Raw genomic sequence first — 23,737 nt, 5'->3', positions numbered from 1 at the left:
AAAATTATAAAAAATATTCAAAAAATCAAAAATTACCCAAAATATCCAAAAATATTCGAAAATATAGAAAAATGCCCCAAAAAACTAAATTATCAAAAAATATTTGAAAAGAATATCCGAACGGATCCTAAACTTAAAAGCCGAAAGAATCGGCGAACCAGACTGAAATGAAATCGAATCTATACTTGAACGTCCATGCCTAGTCAAGATGAAACTGCTTTTATTATTGTCTTTTGTTTACTTAATGTTAATGGTCATGTGTTTAGTCAATTTATCTCTGAATTTTACTTTATTTTTTAGTTTTGAAGTCCAATTAGAATACTTATATATATTAGGTAGATTAGATATACCATTCATATCAAATTTAATATTAGATACATTTATAAATACGATTACATTTTTTGATACTAGTAAATGAAACGGTACAAAGTACAAGCGTTAATACATTGTTATTTAAATGATTTTAAATATATAGAATGTTTTCTTAGGCTAATTCGATTTCTGGAGAAATTTAGAATTTGCTTCTTTTTTTTTTTTTTTTTTGGCTGATGGTTAATACACCAATAAATACATAAGCCTAGTAAAGTAGAACATACCACCCCAAAAATATCATGTAAAAGAACTATCTGAACTTTTGCGGAATGGATGGCCTTTTGGGTCTAAACGGAACTAATTATACGGTACCAAAATCCGTCGAGCTGTTCAATGGAATAGTAGCGGAATCTATAGTTATGGTGTCGTGCACATAACCTATGTTTTTTCAGGCATGTTTATGCGATGCCACTAGTTAGTATAGATAACAAGGTATATATTAAATTAGCTGCATGTATGACCAAGCGCTGACGTTTCTTTCAGGTAGCTGACAAACAATTTTGCTAATATGATCCCATCATTTTGTATACAACATTTCCAAATGGCATTCGTTGCTCTTTTGTTCTCCCTAGCGTTAGTTGATTGGATCTTATTGTCGGCTCTTTCAGATCCTTCAAGGTCATTCTAATATTTTCGACATACTTATTTACAGAGCCGTACCTAATTGATCCCTCCGATCTCTTTAAAGAGCCGTGACATACTAGTTAATGATACTCCTACAAGATTATATGCTTTACAAAATCCATTAAAAATCAAAATCTAAGAAACTCTTTCAAATTAAAGTTCTAATAAAGACTAATTAACTCTATGAAACCAAAATCAACACTACCAAAGCCGGTAATAAACCTAACCAACCGAAACCACACCCTGACCTTCCAAGATTCCGGCTACTGCTTGACCGATTAGCGTGGTGGTGCGACATACCATAAAAATATGGAAACCCGCCTAGACCACCGCGAGATTGCTTTAGACGGTCGTATCTGCCACCGCGTCCTCCTCTTCCCTTACCGCCACCACGTCCGCCTCCTCCCCTACCGCCACTGCCCTTTTGGATAAAGACTGCTAATTTTGGCGTCTTTCCACCATAGCCAATAACACCTTCTGGCTTGGATATGGTGGAAACATGGTTGGTGTCAACGGAAGCTAGACGTAAGGATCGTTAGTCTACGACGGAAATAAAGTTGAGATGCAAATAAAGAACGAATAGAAAATAGAAACGCAACGACGTTTTTGCCAAACCCATGATTGTGCTTGTGCCCTGAGCCCCTATTTTTTTTTAGACGTTTCACATATAAGGGTCTTCGAATTTTACGTTTCCATTCTAAGTACTGGGAAAACAATTTTCTTAGTGAAATCGAAAAATGGGAATTGTGAGAAATGAGAAATCAGACGCGGTAGATCTTTCTCCAATTGTACACGGTTTAATTTGACGTAGAGAAAAATGTTGCAAATTCTATTTATTCGTTAATATTTTTTGGTAATATTAGTTATTTCTAGTATTTATTCTGAATTCATCAAGTTTTATTTTGTCTATTTGGTGTATATTTTCTTATTATTAGACAAAGATTATTAATTGTTTTTCACCTAAAAAACAAAGAGTGGTGGAAAAAAGCCTAGCTAAAAGAAATCACATGTGTTAGATAATCTCACTAACATTTTATTCATGGATTGTTTCATGAATTTTAAACTGTGATTTAAAAACGTTTTTAAATACATAGCATTTTTTGTCAACAAAGAAACCTTATATACATTTATGGATTGTTTTATATTTTTAACTTCAATGTATTTAAAAAACGTAGCAGCCATGGAGGCAGTGCCGTGCCTGAGTTTAAATCACCTTAAGCCCCTATAAACCCAGACATGACACTGCATGGAGGTAGCATAAACTGCAATAAAGGTCACACAGAAGATGATGATTCTCATGGAGATCTTCATATTGCTCTTGGGCTCTCGATCTTGGTGTTTTGAGAAAATATCAAATTAATCCTTTATATCATACTAGGTGACGACCCACGCTATGCGTGGATTTAATAAATAGTATTTCAAACGTAAATTATAATTCGTCTATGTATTCTTACAAAGAGTTTTAAATACAAAATATCACAAAAAAAGTATTTAATCAGTTGAGCTCTAATCAACATAAATAAGTAGAAATATATATATATTTTGTCATCCGATTGTACGTTTTTCTTAGCTTTATAATACTGAATTGATATTTTGGCTCAAAAACAGTAAAAACAAATATATATTTTTCTTAACAATATTATTGGTCTTTTACTTAACAAAAATATTAATAAGTTTACAACTTTGATTTATATATTACTGAACTGATTTTTTGGCTCAAAAATGGTAAATATATATATATATATATATATATATATATATATTGTCTAAAAGTAAATATTATAATTTTATAATATGGGTTATAGTTTGAAATTATTTTAGAATAAAAGAAATTGATATTTTGGCGTAGAAAGTATTATACTGATATTTTGTTCTTCAATTCCTGACAGATTATTATTTGAGAAATTATATTTTAAGATCAACAACAATATTCATAAGTTTACAATATTATTTCTATAATACTGAATTGATATTTTGGCTCAAAAACAGTAAAAACAAATATATATATTTTTAACATGATGCTTTATTGAATAACAGAAAGTATCCAAGGTTAAAATGATTGAGGTCAGAAATATATTTTAGTAATGAAGAAAATAGTGGGAATGTTTGGAAATAGAGTGAATACATCCTATCAAAAAAAAGGAAAAAGGAAAAAGAGTTAATACAGACCTGTGTTAGGTTCCGTTAAATGGATGAGGAGGCCTTGTGATAACTCTACATGTGCTTTAGGTGAGCCAGTGTTCATCGTGAAGCTTTTGAAAGAGTAGGTGAAATCGAAATGAGGCTATGTACATGTAAAAATGGTAATACATATACAATATATATACATGTTTCGAAGTGTTGAAGGTTTTTTAATAATGTTTTTTTTTTTAAATCAAATTACATGTATTGTTTTGAATTTTGTATTTCAATATGTTGATTATGTATTTACTGTTTTAAGATTTTCTTGATTGGAAGATATTGTTAATAAAATTTTGGAATCAGAAACTGTTGAACATACTTTTTTATTTATGGGAGGAAATAAGTAAAAACCAAAAAAACGTCATGCTATTCAAACTTAGTTATGCTCCTTCCTCACTAATATATGATGCTCAAACTATAGTAATAAGATAATGGTTTATTACAGAACCAGAGAAAGAGACGGAATGTATAAAGAGAAATAACTTGTGAAATAAAGATTTGAGAAGTAGGCTAATATAGGAAATTCTAAAGATGGTAACGTCAAGTTACAATAATAGATGTGCTAAGATGTCGCCTCTTCGCCGTCTAAATGTTGTTTAGAATCAGATAAAATGATTTGTCTTCGCCGTCTACAACAATGGTAGCTTTGTCAACCCCTTTGTTGATGTATTTAAATAAATATTTTATCGCTTCGGTGGAACAACACCATTCAACATTCACATGTGCCTTAAAATGGTAATTTCTTACATATGGCTTGGGTTGATGTGATGGCAAGTTGATTACTTGTTGTTCTTTGGTTTCAGAACCGGATGAAACCAGTAGTGGTTAATAGGGAAGACTTTCTATGTTATTGAAACTTTGATGTTTGACTAATGGTTATGTTATTGATATTTATAGATCACTCTCTGATGTGGAGACAAGGTTTTTCTTTGATCTTGTATTTATTTGGAATTTATTTTTCTTAATGAATCGTTAGTTGGCGTTTGTGAGTAGTATCCATTGTTTTTATTTGGGTATAACGTCTGACTATTTTTTGTATTCAATTGTTTTTTTTTTGGTGCTGTCATTTGATATTTGGTAACGTATTAGTGTTTATGGGTTTTGACTTTTTAAATATATATTGAACACAGTTTTTTGAATGTGTTAATTTTGTGTCTTTTCTATTGTTGTCGTTAGAATATTGATTTGGTTTTATTAATGAGTAGTAAATTTCTTGAAATTTTAATCGTACTTTGTTGTATTTAAATGGTTTGATCTTGTGTTTATTTGGTCTTTATTTTTCATAATGAATCGTTAGTTGGCGTTTGTGAGTAGTATCCATTGTTTTGTTTGGGTCTAACGTATGACTATTTTTTGCATTTAATTGTTATTTTTTTTTGGCCTGTCATTTGATATTTGGTAACGTATTAGTGTTTATTGAACACAGTTTTTTGAATGTGTAAATTTTGTGTCTTGAAAAATAGTGAAAAATTCTCTTAATGTAGAATGGATTTGATTTGAAGATTACATTAGAGATCTGGGAAAATTATGAAAAATTCTCTTAATGTTGAATGGATTGAAATGTTTAACTTTGGAAATTGCTAATCACAAATCGGGAATATAAAGAAACATAGTAGAACAAATCGATTTCTGAAGCTTAGGTTTTTAAAGTTTCTTCTTCAGCTTGTAAATCCATTTGCCTCCCAATGTTTTTTCGTCTGCTGGATTTTCCATTCGATGCCACATTAGAGTTTCATTGACAATGTCTCCAGACTCCAGACTCCTAAGTGCTTCATCCATATCATGTCTCCAGACTCTGAATATGTTGACTTCTTCTCGCAGAAAGTTGATTTCATTGAGTGGAAAGTAAGGGGAAGAAGTCAACAATACTGGATTGAAATTTAACAATAAGGGAAAGAAGTTAGAAAATTTAAGAAATACAGACTTCCGTACCTTCGGTTTGAATCAGGAGAACGCTGGATGACTCTTCCTTTGCTCTAAGAGAAGAAGACTTCATTAGGAAATTTTATTAGAGTAGGTAGATACTATATTCACTTATGAATACATGACCAAAGAGTAATATTGTTATATATATATATATATAAATGTTAATTTGAATGTGAGTTTGTTGTTTGTAAAACATATTTCAAATTTTGAAAATTGGTGATAGTTTTTTAACAAAACGTATGTTAAACTTTGAAAGTAACTAAAATTTTGAATTGGACATTATCGTCATTGGGCTTGAGAACACTAATATCTTAGCAATTACAATGTCTGGAAGAAGAATTGGGTAGAAATGGTTTTGTAGAGAAAAATATGGAAAATAAATCAACGGGGAAAATGTGAACATCTTTGTTTTAAAGGTTTTCAATAATGTAATAAGTGTAAGTAATTAGATAATTGTTTATTCAGCAATGGATTAAAGTCTGATTAGAGAGGGATAGTAATGTTTATAATTTCAGGGAACGTACAACAGAAGGAAGTGTGGAAAAAACGGTATAGAGCAATAATATTTAAAAAAACATTCTGGAGTTTCATGAAAGATCTCTTCTCATCATGACCATGGTTGGCTACATCGGAAGATTGAACATCTATGTTGTGTAGTAACCGGGGTCAATGGTGTTTATTCTTGTTCAGATTCAGATGAGATTATTAGATTTCTGCGCCCTTTTAAATGTCGATTGCTAGAATCTTTTGGAACAGCTGTCTGGGCGGATTTCCTAACAACAGCAAGAGACATAATTAGGCACTATTTTCTACCCTTATACAAACGACAACGTTTACACATTGTTTGAACCATAATCGAAATCACCTGCTAAGTCGGCGTTTTGTTATTGTCTCCCCAGGAATTTCAGAGGCCTCACCATCAGTAATAGTCTGTGGACGGTAGACATTTTTGCAAATATGAAATCAAAAATTGATTGAATTTAGTCAGCGTTGGGATTTTCGTCAGCTCCTTCTTCATTTTTTTGTTTGTTTAAGTTTGTATAAGTTTGTATCGTCCGTAGTTTCAGGTAATAGAAGTCGAGTTTTTTTCGCCTTAACCTTTCTGGTGCCTTGAACTTTAGAAACATTTTTTTCATTATGTGTCCTAGGAGAAGAGATTATGGAAATTAATATCAATAATGAACACTTTTAGTGAAACAATGTTGTTAGTTTTAAATGAACCTGGCAGATGTTTGTCCTATGGGGAAATCATCTTCATATTTCTTGAAAAGTGGAGACGTATGAGGAGGGGTTTGAAAGGGTTTTGAAACATGGTTGACATTTATTTTCTTCAGTTTTTATAATGATAGTTCTACTTTCTATAGACCTAAATTTAATTGGCATCAGTTTAACGTCTCCAACACCGGATGGCTAACGTCTCCAAGATGTTCCGGGCAAGGCAGGGACCACTTGCCGTTGATGGACGACAAAGATTTAGATAGAGGGACGTTTCCAAAACGTCTCGAGCAAAAACTGGCGTCTCTATAAAGTAATGACGTTTTAAGAATCAAGTGATAATATTGGTAGTACGTTCTAACATGTCAAATCAAAGTGGAGAAAATTTATGATGAAGTTATGTCTTTTTATTATATTTTTAACATCTATTTCATTTATTAATTTGGAATCATGTACAAGAATTGATACTTTAAGAGTACATTGCTACTAAGCAAATCAAAATACATATCCACAAATACATAACCAATCATTCAAAAGAATGATGGAGAAGTGAATTTCCACGATGTATCGATACCGAAGCCTTGCTCGCAAACAAATTATGAAATCTGTTTCTTTCCCTATCTATCGTTCATGGGAGAAACTCCATAGTCGACTAATACTCAATATCTTTTCTTATATTGATTCGTCTATTATCCGTGAACTTGTTATTTCTGGATCCCACATTCGCCGATCGATATACCATATATATCCTAGGAATTTTTACTCAATCCCTTCCATTGATCGGGATTGTGGACATTGGACATTCATGAAAATTCAAAAGACTTTTCACGGAGAGAACAAGATGAATCATAAAACCAACAAACTCCAATGAACTTGAATGAATAGCCTCTCCATTCGGAGGAAATGGCTAGAAACAAAATCGTCTCCGCTTTCTAACAGCAAGGTCCCAAATCGAGACTTTATGAACAAAGTGCTTGAAAGGATGCAAAATAATACCTTCTGATTTCGAATTTGGTAATGGCTTGACATGAAAATTGTGATCGAATTTTCAAAGATTTTAGCCAAGAATTTCGTCTTGTCAAAAGCAATATTGCGGTTTTATTGTGTCTCTTGCAAGTCGTAGACTTAAGATTTCTACACGATTTGAACGAGTGTTGTTGGCATGGTGAAATTTTATTAGTGCCGTCCATGAAAGTTTATTTTTTAGGGTTTTTGAATGAAAAAAATCTTCAACAGACTCGGAAAAGTGTTGAGTATTGTCTCGGTGTTTGATAAGTCATTGTTCCAAAACGACGTTAAGAAAATGACGTATCTTACCGTTTTGTTGTAGGGTCACAATAATATTTTTGGGGTACTTAATTGATCTCAAAATATCTTGATCTATAGTCAGTTAAATGTCTAAAGATTTCTATTTCGAATTTCATATATCAAAAACTGACATTATGAAGACTTTTATTACGACATTAAATTGAATAATATGTCATTTAATCATTCAAATAATTGAAAAGTTGGCAAGACTTAAAACCCCATAAGTCTTTTTGACTTCTTGTTCTTCTTCACTCTCCTCTTACGTCTCACTCCATTTCTTCCGAAATCTCTCACGACCTCTCCCTTAATTTGCACCAAAGAAAGCTTCTTCCATCGTATTTTAAAAGTAAGTTCTCCCATTATAATTCTTATACTTCTTTCGTTGATTTCTGAAGAAATTTTTGTGTTCCTGATTTTTAAATTTTTGGTATTGGTCAAGTTGATTAATGCTAAACTCTGAGCCTCCTTCTGTTTATTAATATTTTCGTTGATTTCTTTGATTACATTCTATATATTGAGTATTGATGTTTTTTTTTAAAGTATGAAATATAAAAATTATTTCTTCTATATTTATGTATATGGATTTCTGAAGTTGTGTGTCGATCACGTTAACTCTTATGTATCAATTAATAATATGATGTTAAAAAATGGTGTATTAATGTATAGACAATATTTTCACTAGAAGGATAAAAAGTTTATCAAGTCGTTTATTGATTGAGTGGTTTACTTTGGATTAAGGAAACAAAGAAGTTATTTACATCCATGGCAAATGGAGCCGGCAATGGTGGTGGTGGAGCTGGTGGCAATGGTGGTGGTGGAAACAACGGAGCAGGAAACCGGGCGGAGGAGTTACAACCCCACCCAGTGAAAGAACAACTCCCTGGAATTCAATATTGTGTCAACAGTCCTCCTCCTTGGCGTATGTTTTTTTATTTATAAATGAACCTTATTTTCTATTTAATATTTTTGAGTGTTAATGGATTACTTTGATGTGTTTGCAGTTGAAGCGGTAGTGTTAGGTTTCCAGCATTATTTGTTGAGTCTTGGTATTACAGTTCTCATTCCGAGTCTATTAGTTCCACTCATGGGAGGTGGTGATGTAAGTACATATATGATTCTTTGATATATATTTTCAAATAACTTTTTAAAGATCTGATTGTAACAAATTTTGTAAATTATTAACATATCATACATAATTATTAACATATCTCAATACACACAATATATGATCTTCTAGCTTTTGATTTTTTAAATCATGGTTTTGATTATTTTTAAATATTATTTCAGTTTTGTTTTGAAGTTAGTAGTTAATTACCATATTTTCAAATTTCTGGTTATCATAGTTTTTCATCTACACCAACAAATTTGCTATATAAATAAATTCATGCAAAACATTATTTTATTTTAACATATAATATTCAATATAGTAGCAATAATACAGCACATGATTTTTAGATTGAATTAATAAATTATAATAAAAACTAATGACAGCAAATTTATTTAAATTTCTAGAAATTAAATTAAAACACTAAATCGTTTACATATATTTTAGTTTTCTATACATACATTTTGATTTTTCTTTCCTATCAACATTTTCAGGCAGAAAAGGTTAAAGTAATACAAACATTACTATTTGTGTCTGGATTAACAACATTGTTCCAGTCTTTCTTTGGAACTCGATTGCCTGTGATCGCTTCGGCTTCTTATGCCTATATCATTCCTATCACTTCCATCATTTATTCCACCAGATTCACTTACTACACGGATCCTTTTGAAGTAAGTCTTAACGTTAGTATTATCATCAATTTTACAAACTATATTGTACTAATAACAAATTGTTTGATAACATAATTAATCAGAGGTTTGTGAGAACAATGAGAAGCATACAAGGAGCTCTGATTATCACTGGTTGTTTTCAAGTTCTTGTCTGTTTCCTCGGTGTATGGAGAAATATTGTGAGGTTAATTACCTCTTTACCAAAAAATTACTTATTACTATTTTGCGTACCGAATTATGACTCTACCGTTACACATGAATGTACTTTTCGTTTGTGCTGTTTAGATTTCTAAGCCCTCTGTCGATTGCTCCTTTGGTAACATTTACCGGATTGGGACTCTACCACATTGGTTTCCCTTTGGTATGTTTATGTATATACACTAATTTTGGCCATTAACATTTTTATTTTTTTAATTGATTATTAAGTAATTATATAGATTTATAATATGATAAAAAAATTTCTTTTGTTCAGTTAGCAAGATGTGTTGAAGTTGGACTTCCAGGGTTAATCCTACTGGTTTTTATCACTCAAGTAAAGATCTAACCGTTGTTTCTTACTTTTCTTTTGTTTTAGATCCATACACATGATTATAAAAACATTAATTTAGTCAACGAGAACTATATTTGGTTACATGTACATTTTACATGTCACTTTTTGATTTTAATTTTACATCAATTTTTTTTGTTAAGAATGTTTTTGTTTGTGCTTGGCTTTGGTATTTACAATTAACAAAGTCTTTTTTTTTTTTCTTTTTCCTGTTGGGTGTAGTACTTACCGCGTTTTCTGAAGGTGAAGAAAGGACCGATGATTTGGGATGGAAATAGATGTGACCGTTATGGAATGATGTTATGCATTCCAGTGGTATGGTTGTTCGCTCAGCTACTCACATCGAGTGGTGTTTATGACCACAAGCCTCAAACTACTCAAACCAGTTGTCGTACAGATCGTACTGGTCTAATCACCAACACTCCTTGGTTAGTTCTTCTATTTGAAATGTTTTTTTCTTTTTCCAAGTGGAGATATTTCACTATTTTTATTATTATATTTATATGAATACTAGGATATACATACCATATCCTTTTCAATGGGGGAGTCCAACTTTCGACATCACTGATTCTTTTGCGATGATGGCTGCATCTTTTGTCACTCTCTTTGAGGTTAAACTTTATTCTTTACATGAAACTGATGGAAAATAAAATTTAGCATACTATGGTTAAATATGAAGAGTGATAAGTTTTATGTACTATTGTAGTCGACTGGTTTGTTCTATGCATCGGCAAGATATGGAAGTGCGACGCCAATTCCACCATCAGTTGTTAGTCGTGGTACTGGTTGGCTGGTTAGTCTACAAACAATTTAATTTTCACTTTAAAACATATTTTTTTGACCATTTATTAACTATTTATTTCATCATCTATATAAATATTTAAATAAATATCTTGTAGGGAGTTGGAGTATTACTCAATGGCATGCTTGGAGGCATCACAGGGATCACAACATCAACGTAAATGAAACTCATCTCTAAATTACAAGTTTTTTTTATCTTTAGCTTCTAATATATAAATTCTAGTAATTAAAGGCTAATGATATAGTTTTGATATGGGTGTAACTGTATATTCAGAGAAAATGTTGGACTTTTAGCAATGACTAAGGTTGGGAGTCGAAGGGTGATACAAATATCAGCAGCATTCATGCTTTTTTTCTCCATTTTTGGTATATTTTTTTTGTTTAACCTATATCTTTCTATTTGTATTGTATAAATGATGTTATGAATATCTTTTACTGGTTTAGCAACTTATTTATTTTGGTCAAAATGCAGGAAAATTTGGAGCTTTTTTTGCGTCCATACCATTACCAATCATGGCATCTCTTTATTGCATCGTCTTGTGTTTTGTGTGTAAGTCGCTTCATCACATCACACTTGTAATTTCTATAAGTGTTAAGATTACATTTCCTATAAATATATGTATTATACTTTTTACTAAAACCAAAATCAAATTTAATATATTGCAGCTTCTGCGGGACTTAGCTTTCTACAATTTTGCAACCTCAATAGCTTCAACACCAAATTCATTTTGGGATTTTCTTTTTTCATGGCTATTTCAATCCCACAATACTTCAGAGAATACTACAATGGAGGTTGGCGGTCTGATCATCGCTCAAATTGGGTAAGTACATCTTCTTAGGTACTTTGAGACACATTATTTAAATCGCAAACACTTTTTTGAAACTTATCGAATTGAGAATTCCTTTTATGTGAATACACAAAACAGTTGGCAGATGTGATAAGAGTGATATTCATGTCACATACAACGGTTGCGGCAATAATTGCGATAGTGCTTGATTGCACATTGTGTCGTGAAAGCGATGAAACCAAGAAAGATTGTGGATTGAAATGGTGGGACAAATTTCGATTATACAATCTTGACGTGCGAAACGATGAGTTTTACGGTCTACCTTGCGGCCTTAACAAATTCTTCCCTTCTCATTGAAACTTTCACGAAAAAATTCTTCTATTATTTTGTCTTTTTAATGTTTCATTAATTTTTTTCTTTATATCTACGTAGAAGTTAAGAGTGCTGTTGTATTTAAATACATTTAATTTATCTGGTTGCATATTTATAAAATTTTTATAAGCTTTTTATTAGTTTGTTCGATTAATTATTTACTAAACAATGTTCCAAACGTTGTTTAACACTAACTAGAAATTTTAGTGTTGCATGAAGCTTAAGTTGTAATTTTGGATTTTTCCAAATATAATATATATTAAAAAACTGCTTCAATATTAAAACCACAATATTTATAACTAAAAAAATGAATTGTTTTGGACTGATTCAGTTTACCCATTAATATTTATGGGACCACGAATATGAAAGCTACTTTGAAGGTTAAAGTAACAAAATCGTCATTTTTATGATTTATTGTAAGAGTGCAAAACCTTGAAAGTATAAAGTGGAAATAGTTGCCATATTTAAGATTTTTATAGGTTCCTCTTTATTACTGAAAAATATGAACATATTATATCAATTTCTTTAACCATATAAATAAATATTATATCAAGTAAAATCCGTCTAAGAAGCAAAATCAAGAAGCTCAAATTTCATGGCTGGATTTGACAAACGAGCTTTGGCATTACTAGACAGAAAGCCAGATTTCCACCAAAATTGGTGAGTTTACCCCATAAATTAACACATTTTTCTGAAAAAATTATCCACATAAAAAAACTAAAAACAGGAAGATCAAACATTTGTGTCAAAGACTCGGGATTAGAATCACTACCACACATATTGTTAGCTTTTGTGTTATTAAGAATCTGTAGAAATAAACATACACTTAAACATTTTAACACATTAATAATCATAACCATTAAAACATTGTCACAGTCACTTGAAACACAATGATCTTAATCTCAAACTGAAACAACCATTGATGAGTTTGTCTAAGCGAGTATATTAGGTTTTGAAATTTATACACTCGAGAAAAAAAGAGAACTTAATTATATAATAGTTTCATATGCTTAATTCAGAATAAGTTTATTGTTTATTAAATACCAAGTCTAAAGATTACAATGTAAAACGTTACACTCAACAAGAGTTTCCGCCCGGACCACCATAATTGAAAAAGAAACCGAGTCGAGTTCGATGAAATAGTTTCACCTTACCAATTCTTAACCCATAGCATTTTGGACTATCTACCATAATTTCAGTAGGAAAAGAATTCATTTTACGTTGGTTATAGTTGGAATCCAAAACTTCAATATTTGTAAATATTGCTGAATCTGCGCGGCCTCCAACTGGAAAATTACCATTACCCATCGGGGGACTTGAACCTGAACCAGAAGCTTGTACTGCACCTCCAACTCCAACCGTAGTAGCACCATTATTAATAAGATTAAATAACTCTTTTGGCCAATATCCAATATCTTCGTTAGGTGCATTTTGTAAGATTTGTGTAAGCCACCAATTTCCAGTTCCTTTATCCTTTTTCATACATAAAAAAAAAAAGTGCTAATACATTACTTTAAAAGCTAATTGTGTTATTATATAATCAAAATACATCGATCACTAATATGATTTATAATGAGAAATAAATAAATAAAATGAGGAAATACCTGATGGATGGACCAACGCGACCAGTCAGGGACTCCTGGCTTAAGGTCTATGGGTTGGACTATGGGAATTTTTCTCGAAACCTGAATAAACCCATCACATGCTGTATTGTAACATCCTTTTCCATCTTTACCCTATTAAAATCATGTTGAACATTTACATGTTTTTTTTTATTATTGTAGTAAGAATAAAAAAAACCAACAAAAAAAAAATGTTCACATGCACACCTTCCAAAATCCATACGTCCAAAGTTGTCCGGTGCCAAAGAAACCTGGATTAATCTGTCAAAATGATTTGTAATTCTTTAATACAATGAAATATTAATTAATGAAATTTTCTTTTAAAAGAACTAGTAAAATAAAAACCTACAATATAACCCGCTTGGATAAAATTGTCTTGGTTATTCAGTCGACTGCCTATAAATATTTGGGTATATGAAATCTGGTATCGTCCAACGTTTAGCTTATATCCATTAAACCAAGCTTCTACACCATGATATGGACCAGCACGTGACCTTACTCCAGCAATCTACCAAGAACCAGTTATATTGACATTAATACTTGAAATACGCAAAAATAATTAGATCTAATGTATAAGGAGAAAATTGAATGTTTACATGTGCTCCAGATTTATGGGTTGATAGCGGATGGAAATATTTCTCAGCAAAAAGTTGTGCCTTGGTGTTGTATTCATTTGAGTTTCTCAATATAGGAACGGTTCCATCTGGACAACCTGTTTTCTTCGAATATGATTTGTTGTTGCCAATGTGATTGCTTAATTCATCTCTTGAAATTGATGGTTCATCTTTTCGAAGAATAAACAAAATCACATTTTATGAAAGTAAACTAAAAATTAAAAGTTCTTTAGGAGATGAATTTTGGAAAGGTCTATGCACCTGGATTGTGTGGTTTTGAAGCGAGGGATGATTAAGTCCTGGTTGCTTAAAAATATCTAGACAATCGTATGTAGCATTTTCACTTAACTGTCAATGACCAAAAACAAAAAGACACGAGACGATCTTGAACTTAATCCTTGATATAAGAAAGAAAAAAATGATGTTGATTCAATTAAGTAGATCAAAATAATGAGGGAGACATATGTATTAACACTTACCTTGAAGGATCTGAGAGGCAACGTTTGATCAGAACGAACTAGGGATCCTGAGAACAAAAGATAAAAGAGATTCAAAACCAGAGCTATCTTAATTGTCGTAGACATTTTCTCAGTTATGTTTCTTCAAGAATGAAACATTCTGTTACTTACATATACTTATTATTAGCACTACGTACCTTTGGTTTTTCTAAAGGTAAATAATACATTCTAGCAAAGGAAATACAAATATTTGACTGCAACTATAATGTACAAAATTTTTGGTGCTCTCATATTATGAATGTGATTACTGATTAGCAAGAAGTGTAAGATCTTTACGGCTTATTCGTATATTTTGACTTCATAACGTGAATAAATACTTGATGAGGAATAATAGTACTTTGACCAGAAAGAAAAAAAGTATATCAAGAATAACTTATCATCAACTAAACAAAAACAAATTATAGTGAATGTGTTGACTACTGACCCAGTAGTCAAGAATCAAGATGACACTGTTTTTATTATTGTCTTTTGGTTAGTTTATGTTAATGTGTGTAGTCAATTTATCTCTGGTTTTTACTATATTTGTAAATTTAACTCCATTCAGAATACGTTAATACCTTTCCTTCTTCGTTGAGTTGAATGTGATGTGTAATTAAATAATAATTGACAATACAGTTTGTTCTTTGAAATGATGAAACCATCAGTTTCAAGACATGAATTAGAGAATCAAATTGACAACAACAAAACATATATGAACCAGATAAGATGTACAAATGGAACTGTTCCTATAAAATATAAAAAAATAATGTTTCGAGGCGATGCATTTCAATCATTTATCAGCTGACAGCCATAGAACACATGTAAGCATCCATCCCTTCGATCTCTTTAATACGAGATTTTTTTATCACTTTGTTTTAAAAGCAAGCCAGTTTCAAGTAAAGGGAGGTCTTGCATAGTTTGCACACTTGCATGTATTTGAGTCCTTTCCCATTTGGTCACACGAAGAATTTCATATACATATATACTTTATCATGATCTAATATTATACATATAACTCTTTTTATGTAATCATATTTTCTTATATTTTATAGCTGATGGAATTTTTTTTTTCCAAACTCATTCGGGCTATGCCTTGGTAGTTTTGTCATTCTACAGTTGATAAAATATTTATTACGCTTAACTTTGAGTTCGTATAACATCTATGTTGACCATACCTTATTGTTATCCCCGTTCGACAACACCGAGGAAATCATAGCTTCAAGATTGTCGGAGCTAAATATCAAGTAAGGTTTGCTGGTCTCTGGTTCATGCATGTCAATTGGCGCCCCGGTGTAGACTTCAAATGACTCTTCTCCTGGCATCATAAATAAAACGAAAGACTCTTAACCAAAGATCAAACGGGGAAAGAATTACGATCGATCGACCAAAATGAATAAGAATTTTAGATGTGTTTAAAACTTTTAATCAAGCAAGTTAGTTCGATTTCTAATTATACATATGTTGAGATTTCACCAAGCTAAAGGCGTGGACTTTCCTCTAGAATGTGACTCAAAACAACCAAGAACAGAGCTAAGACAGAGAAGAACGATGTACTTAAGAAAACTCGAGCAACAGTGTTTGTAAGAAGAACAAGACTTTGAAGAAACAGAGAAACAAAACAGAGAACACACGAGACTTTGTTTACCCAGTTCACTCCCTTGAGGGTAGCTACGTCTGGGCCGAAACTCTCCTCGGAATCCACTAAAAACAGATGGTGTTTTTACAACAAGAGTCTACAAGCAATACACCTAATATCCTTCACTAGTACTTAGGATTGCTCTGCACTACTCTGTTATCACTCACAGAACAACTAATACAAGTTTATACTATGAATAGCTTTCTCTCTTAACACCTCTCACACTCTCAATGTCTCGCACTCTCTCTCAATGACCTAAAGACCTATTTATACTTCTCAGTAGATTAGGACTTCACTTCAGCTCAAACATTTATGTTTCTCATTATAACACTTATCTGGTCTCACATTCACCCTACGCTAAGAGAACTGTATATATAACAATTTCATATTTATTAATTTAGAATAAGTTTATTAAATGGCGATTTAAAAAGATTACATTGGCAAATGTCAAACTCCACAAAATTCTCCTCCCGCACCACCATAATTAAAAGCAAAACCGAGTAGTTTTATTTTATCGGTATTTATTCCATAACATTTGGGGCTATCTAGCAACTTCTCCATAGGAAAAGAATCGATTCGACGTTGTTCATAGTTGGAATTCAAGACTTCAATATTTGTAAACATTGCTGATTCCTTTGGGTCTCCAATCGGAAATTTACCATTACCCATCGGAGGACTTGGACCTTGATGAGAAGCTTGAACTGCACCTCCAACTCCCACCATATTTGCACCATTACCTATTAGGTTAAATAATTCTTTTGGCCAATATCCGACATCTATGTTAGGTGCATTTGCTATCAGTTTTGTAATCCACCAGTTTCCTGTTTGTTTATCCTTTTTGTGTATAAGAAAATAATCATAATAAAAAAATTAAAAATTGAAGAATGAAATAGCATAAAATATTTAAAAATGAAAAACATAAAATATTTAAATCTTGAAAAATTACCTGATGGATGGAGTAATGCAACAAATCTTCCTTTGGCTGGTCCAAGGGCTGGGCTATGGGAACCTCCTGTGATACTTGAACAAACCCTGGACATGCCGTATTATAACATCCATTTCCATTTTCACCCTAGAAAAATTATATTTAAAATTTACATGATATTGGATTTAACGATTTTTGCTTATATATAAACCATAAATAATTTCTTTCACATGCACACCTTCCAAAATCCATATGACCAAACACCTCCATCGCCAAATATACTTGGATTTATCTAAAAAAAAAATTCGATATACTTTAAGACTCTACCTAGAGAATTAATGAGTTGATAAAGCAAACAAAAAAAACAATACAAAAATGTAAAGCTTACCATCCAACCTGCTTGGATAAAATTGATCTGATGGTTCAAACCACTGCCTACATATAATTGAGCATATGAGGCCTGATCTCTTTCGATGTTTAATTTATGTATACTAAATGAAGCATCTACACCATGATATGGACCATTTTGTGACCTTACTCCAGCAACCTACCAAAAACCGGTTATAGTGACAAATATATACATAAATAATACTTGAAATATACATATAAAAATTATTATAACTAAGGAATTAAGAAAAAATTGAATGCTTACATGTGATCCAGGACTTTCGCTTGATAGCGGATGAAAATACTTCTCGGCGAAAAGTTGTGCATTGGTAATATATTCTTTTGAATTTCTTAATATAGGAACGGTTCCATCTGGACATCCCATTTTATTCTTATATGTTTTAGTGTTGTCTGTTTGATTCCTTAATTCATGTCTTGAAACTGATGGTTTCATCTTTTCAAAAAATAAATTGTATAGTCAAATTCAATTCAATTTTTATAAGAGTAAAATGTCCATAGGAGAGAAATTTATGAAACGTTCATGAACCTGAATTTTATGGTTTTTGAGCAAGGGATGATCAAGTCCTGGTTGCTTATAAATGTTAATGCAGTCATATGTTACATTTTCACGTATCTGCCAATGACAAAAAAAAAAACGATCACTATTTTAAATAAAAAACAAACAAACAGATGTTGAACTCCGTTCATGACATATCCGACTATATACGATGATGTTGAACACTTGAACTAATTTCTTTTGTTTCAAAACTGACCTTGAAGGTTCTTAGAGGCACCATATTTGGATCCGAACGAATTAGGGCTGGTGAGAACCAAAAAAGGAAGACATTCATAACAAGAGCAATCCTAACTCTTGTAGACATTTTATGATTTTATTAGTTTTGTTTCCTCAAGACTGAAAACACTATGTTATTTATATACATATAGATTATGATGTCAAGAAGAGAAAATCAATAATAGGAATAGCATATTTTTTTTTGGGTAAGGTATTAGATAAAGTAATATAAATGTTTGACTTAACTTGTTATATACATATATATTATGATGTCAAGAAGAGAAAATCAATAATAGGAATAGCATATTTTTTTTATGGGTAAGGTATTAGATAAAGTAAATATAAATGTTTGACTGAACTTATTATGGAAACGTTATATAAGGAAATTATGGAGCCTCCTATTATAAACAAAATTTACAAGAAGAACAAGAACATTAAATGAGGTGGGAAAGGGTAGAACTTTGATGAAAAAAGGCATCTTTTTATCATTAGAAAAGTATATTTAGGAAATATCTTTTACTTGTAGTTTATTATACATAATACCCTTACTAGTAACTAAAAGAAATCAAAATAGGAATAAATATAATTGTATTTCAAAATAATCAATTGAAGTAGTAATTATTTTATTATATTTTCATAAAATCTTTTAATATAGATCTTGAAGATTACAAAACAAATTCTAAAAGATGAAATTAACTATTTTCTGAAAATATTGATTAATATTATATATATATATATATATCTATATCAAATTTAATTGTTCATTTTATAAATATTATATATTAACTCTTATAGATATTAATATTTTGATTTTTCACTATATAGATTATATATATATCTTCACTATTAATTGAAAATATATAAAATAATAAAAATATATAATTTATGTAAGTAAATAATTTTAATATATTAAATATTACATAAAATACCATTATTAAAATATAATTTAAGTAAAGTCATTTTATTTGGTGGATGTTGTTAACAATTGATGATATTTGGGGAAGAGAGAGATCAATCTATCTTTATCATGAAGTGCAGCTTCTGACATGTTTTGTTTAATATGTCTGTGAGTGTGGAATTTGATCTAGTAGCAGCTACAGGAAAGTCGTAAGTATATAACAAAATTTAGTGATTCATGTTTTTTTTGTTTTGGTTATAAATTGTTGATAAAAACTCAGGAATAGAAGGGAGATGGGTGGATTATGTTGTTACTACCTGCATATTTTTCATGGATGATATATTCAGAAATAGCTGCTGAAAAACTTGTAACGAATATATCATACATAGTGGAGAAAATATTAAAGCATTTGAAAAATAGTTAGCTTTGGTGCTGCTTTGTCTGGCGTTTTACACTTCTTTTGTTGGAAATCTTGCTATTCACCTAGCTAATGATATTTGAATGTTGGAAACCGTTATTAGTTTGCATGTTCAATTATTTGTGTTGAATAAACCATATTGTTGATTTGAATAACAAATTAAATGGTTGTGTACCTACATTAGTGTATGTTTATAAATCAGCTTTCCAAAGTGTATTTATGTATTTTTCATTGGGTTTCTTTGGTGCTTTTGCTTGTCTGAGAAATTCATATGTTCACGATGGTGATTTAAGCAGCAATTTGGGATGAGAATAAGAGGCAGAATAAGAAAAAGAATAGAGGATGAGAGGTGTTATTAACGATTTGATGAACTTATACATGTACAGCTATACCTCTTCTTGGGCCATTTCTTTTATTTTTGGTTGTAGAAACTTGAATCCTTCACGATATCGTAATGTGTACTTATATCAGTTATTACCTATTTTATTTCTATAATGATTCAGGTGGTAGAAAAAACAATTGATGAGTTTTACGTGAGTATAAAATTGAATCTGATAGCTTTTTGAGTATTTTAGAATTTACATTTGAATTTATTTTTGTAAATTTTGATTGAAAAAGTTAATTTTCATAAATGGGGAGATGGCAAGATATTGTTGCGAGTATAGGCGATAGTTTCCACTTTCCATACTTCATAGTTTATATGTCCAAAAAAAGAAGTTACTTCGTTAATTTGTTTCCACTTTCCACTTTCTCACTTTCTTCAATATATCTCATTGGTTGTTTAATCAGTTTCTCAAAGTGTTTGTTACTTTGTTAGTTTGTTTTCTATGTCACTTCTTTCACCTGCATAAGAGTATATAGAGAATAGTTAGTTTCTTTGTCTCAAGTTTCGAAAAGTATATTGAACATCAAACTCGTTATTGTTTTGTCTATTGTTTCTGTGATTCTCTTACTTGCGGTTGCTGGTAGACCATTAAAACCTTCTCTGTAAACTATGTTCGTCACATATATATCTTGCTTCTGTTTAGATGTGTCTAGGACTCTCAAACTGTTTGGCGAAGTGACAATTGACAAACCAACGTAGAGTTGATTGTGGCAGAACACTGGATTTGGCATATACAATGCCACTCTATTCAAAGTTTTTCCCTGACTTTTATTTACTGTCATAGCATAGCACATTCGCACCACAAACTGACGCCTTTTTAGAGTGAATGGATGCTTTGAGTCTTGTGGTGACAGTATTATCCTTAGGATTAATACTTTTTTCTTCTCTTTTGAATCTGAAAGCATCTCATCTTTGATTACTTTGTTCCCCAAATGAGTGACGATAAGCCTGAGAACAGGGCAGAGGCAATGCTTTGTTAGGGGGGTCAATTTGCTTTGAACATTTAAAGTGTATATACTATGTGATGCAGCGTCACCTATGTTATATGGGATTTTAGTTTTATATGGGCTTTTAACTAGTATATACATATATGTTTTTAGATTAGGATTTTGGTTTCTCTATTCTTATTTAAAGAATCTTAGCGTTGTAGAATTGATTAGTTTTTGATCATTGAATAAAGAGTTTTAAGAGAGCTTAGCGTAAAGCCTAGATAGGAGGACTCTTAACCCTAAGAGTTTGTGTTCAAGCTCTGCAAGGAGGACTTGCAAAACCTTGTCGATATCGATCCCTTGGAACCCATCTCGACCTTATCCTTTACTGCTTCTTCGTCAAGTTTCGACATTCTAAGCAAGATCCGTTCGTTAATTCGAGTACTCGTAGAGATCTTGTATTCTCGTCTGTAATTAAGGTTCCGCTCAATTACTATGTTACACTTTTATTATAAAGTACGGTTTTCAAAATTAGTATCGTGACACATGTCAAATTTATCGATCTCAGATTTTGACCTGTGTCAAACAAATATTTTTATTTATTTACTCAGAAAAATATTATATGGAAATTTATTTTCATAATAGTAAAGACGATCATAAAAGTATAGAAGATAACTTATATGGAAACTATATGTATCTTATTAAATTGAATTTTAGTTAGAACTCATGTCTAAATTATATTGAATAAAGCAATTAGTCTATTGTGGTTTAAAACTATAGTGTCATTGGAGATTTGCAAAACTACCCTTTTTTACTACCTTTTTGCAACAATACCCTTTTGTGTTGTCCATTTTTAAAAATACTCTTTCCCTTAAACAGAATGACCAAATTACCCTCATTTAATAGGAACATGTAATTGGAAACTGAAATTTTTCCGCCAAATTTATTTTTCCTGCCAAAAAACAAAATTCCAACCAAAAAAAAAAAATTCACCAAATCTTTTTTTTGTCACAAAAATTTTCTCAGTCAAAAAAATGCTTTTAAAAATCCTTGTAAATTTATTTTGGCGGGAAATAGATTTACAAGGGATTTTAAAAGATTTACATTGGATTTTAAAAGGGTTTTAAAAGATTTACAAGGGATTTAAAAAGGTTTTAAAATATTTACAAGAGATTTTAAAGGGTTTTAAAAGATTTACAAAGGTTTTTTAAAGATTTTTAAAGGGTTTAAAAGTATTTTAAAAGATTTACAAGGGATTTTAAAATGCTTTTAAAATATTTATAAGAGATTTTAAAGGGGTTTTAAAAGATTTACAAGGGATTTTAAAAGAGTTTTTAAAGGGTCTTCTTGTAAATTCTTTAAAAATCTTCTAAAAACCCTTGTATATCTTTTAAAACATTTTTAAACCCTTTAAAAATCTCTTGTAAATCCTTTAAAACCTTATAAAATCACTTGTAAATCTTTTAAAACACTTTAAAAATCTTTTTAAAAAACTTTGTAAATCTTTTAAAGTCCTTTAAAATTCCTTATAAATATTTTAATACCCTTTTAAAACAATTTTAAACACTTTAAAAATCTTTAAAAAACCTTTGTAAATCTTTTAAAGTCCTTTAAAATTCCTTGTAAATCTTTTAAAACCATTTTAAAATCCCTTGTAAATCTTTTAAAACCTTTTTAAAATCTCTCGTAAATATTTTAAAACCCTTTTAAAATCTCTTGTAAATCTTATAAAACCCTTTAAAAATCCCTTGTAAATCTATTTCTCGTCAAAAAAAAATGCGGGAAAAATATGTGTATTTCTCGTATTTATTTTTATTTAGATACTTTCAAAGTAATTAATAAATGACTAGCTCCATCTTTGGTGTCTGATAATGCACAATAATGAATACGAGGCGAAACCAAAAGACCTAGGTAAAACTTCATAAGCAAAACTCGATGTCAACATGCCATTAATTAAAGGGCAATTGACAAAAATAGCACCAAAAAAAGTTTTTCTTCCAAAATTAGCACAATATTTTTAAATTTCACAAATAGTACTATAAAGTTCAATTAAACTTAACTAAAATATAAGATAAAAAAATAAAAATGAGAGCAACCACTAATGTAATATTAAATTGAATCAAAAATATACCCTAAATTGGAAATAGGGAACCCAAATATAATACCATAAACTAATATTAAAATGAATAAAATTGTTTTTTTAAATGGTTCAAATATATACCCACAATTGGAAATAAAGAACCCAAATATAATATTTTAAATTTATTTCTAATTATTTTGGTTAAACAGATTTTATATAAAAATTTGTGATATTATTGAAAAACAAAATTAGTGATTATAATTTTAGAACAAAAACTTTATAGTAAGTCAAGTAGTGCTATTTTTGGAAGTTTATGGAATATGTGCTATTATTGTCAGTAAAACTTGCTTTAATGCTATTTTTAGGATTTTCTCTTAATTTAAAATATCTTCCACTAGGGTTATTAGTGATTCAAATATAATTAAAATTTTACATTTATTAGGTAGGTTTTTGTATTTTGATTTTACGAATAGAAATATTTTATTATTACGATAAATACAATTTTTATCTAATTCAATCAATGGTAAGTCATTTATATTGCTATTTTGAATTTCAATATTAATTGTAATTGGTTAATATCCATGCTAAAAAATATTTTAAAATAAATATTTTCATACATGTCAAAATCTAATTGACCAATAAC

General features: G+C 30.5%; 4 protein-coding genes across 4 annotated transcripts; 1 reads left to right on the top strand and 3 right to left on the bottom strand.

Annotated features, from left to right (window-relative positions):
• Nucleotides 1-928: 928 nt before the first annotated feature.
• Nucleotides 929-1,615, bottom strand: AT5G25425 (glycine-rich protein; the record flags this gene model as incomplete). Its single annotated transcript, NM_147915.2, has 2 exons — nucleotides 929-1,515; nucleotides 1,612-1,615. 2 exons carry the CDS (start codon nucleotides 1,613-1,615, stop codon nucleotides 1,178-1,180), a joined length of 342 nt encoding a protein of 113 aa, NP_680220.1. The 3' UTR covers nucleotides 929-1,177.
• Nucleotides 1,616-8,388: 6,773 nt separating this feature from the next.
• On the top strand, nucleotides 8,389-11,747 carry AT5G25420 (Xanthine/uracil/vitamin C permease; the record flags this gene model as incomplete). The annotated part of the gene is made up of 12 exons (NM_122452.1): nucleotides 8,389-8,545; nucleotides 8,628-8,725; nucleotides 9,226-9,402; nucleotides 9,486-9,586; nucleotides 9,688-9,763; nucleotides 10,193-10,377; nucleotides 10,497-10,560; nucleotides 10,656-10,692; nucleotides 11,027-11,116; nucleotides 11,223-11,300; nucleotides 11,417-11,542; nucleotides 11,677-11,747. 12 exons carry the CDS (start codon nucleotides 8,389-8,391, stop codon nucleotides 11,745-11,747), a joined length of 1,260 nt encoding a protein of 419 aa, NP_197924.1.
• Nucleotides 11,748-12,915: 1,168 nt separating this feature from the next.
• Nucleotides 12,916-15,958, bottom strand: AT5G25415 (hypothetical protein (DUF239)). Its single transcript, NM_122451.2, has 8 exons — nucleotides 15,819-15,958; nucleotides 14,802-14,832; nucleotides 14,626-14,672; nucleotides 14,408-14,494; nucleotides 13,882-14,040; nucleotides 13,740-13,793; nucleotides 13,515-13,646; nucleotides 12,916-13,383 (listed from the first exon to the last, which is right to left on the bottom strand). Exons 1-8 carry the CDS (start codon nucleotides 15,915-15,917, stop codon nucleotides 12,988-12,990), a joined length of 1,005 nt encoding a protein of 334 aa, NP_568471.1. The 5' UTR covers nucleotides 15,918-15,958; the 3' UTR covers nucleotides 12,916-12,987.
• Nucleotides 15,959-16,654: 696 nt separating this feature from the next.
• Nucleotides 16,655-18,494, bottom strand: AT5G25410 (transmembrane protein, putative (DUF239)). Its single transcript, NM_122450.1, has 7 exons — nucleotides 18,365-18,494; nucleotides 18,139-18,225; nucleotides 17,857-18,045; nucleotides 17,593-17,751; nucleotides 17,443-17,496; nucleotides 17,226-17,351; nucleotides 16,655-17,113 (listed from the first exon to the last, which is right to left on the bottom strand). Exons 1-7 carry the CDS (start codon nucleotides 18,470-18,472, stop codon nucleotides 16,727-16,729), a joined length of 1,110 nt encoding a protein of 369 aa, NP_568470.1. The 5' UTR covers nucleotides 18,473-18,494; the 3' UTR covers nucleotides 16,655-16,726.
• Between the last annotated feature and the right edge of the window lie 5,243 nt (nucleotides 18,495-23,737).

Source organism: Arabidopsis thaliana, chromosome 5 (assembly GCF_000001735.4).
Source record: "Arabidopsis thaliana chromosome 5, partial sequence".
In the NCBI taxonomy this organism is placed as follows: Eukaryota; Viridiplantae; Streptophyta; class Magnoliopsida; order Brassicales; family Brassicaceae; genus Arabidopsis; species Arabidopsis thaliana.
The sequence above is the reverse complement of the archived record's forward strand: the minus strand, read 5'-3'. Positions and strand labels throughout refer to the sequence as shown.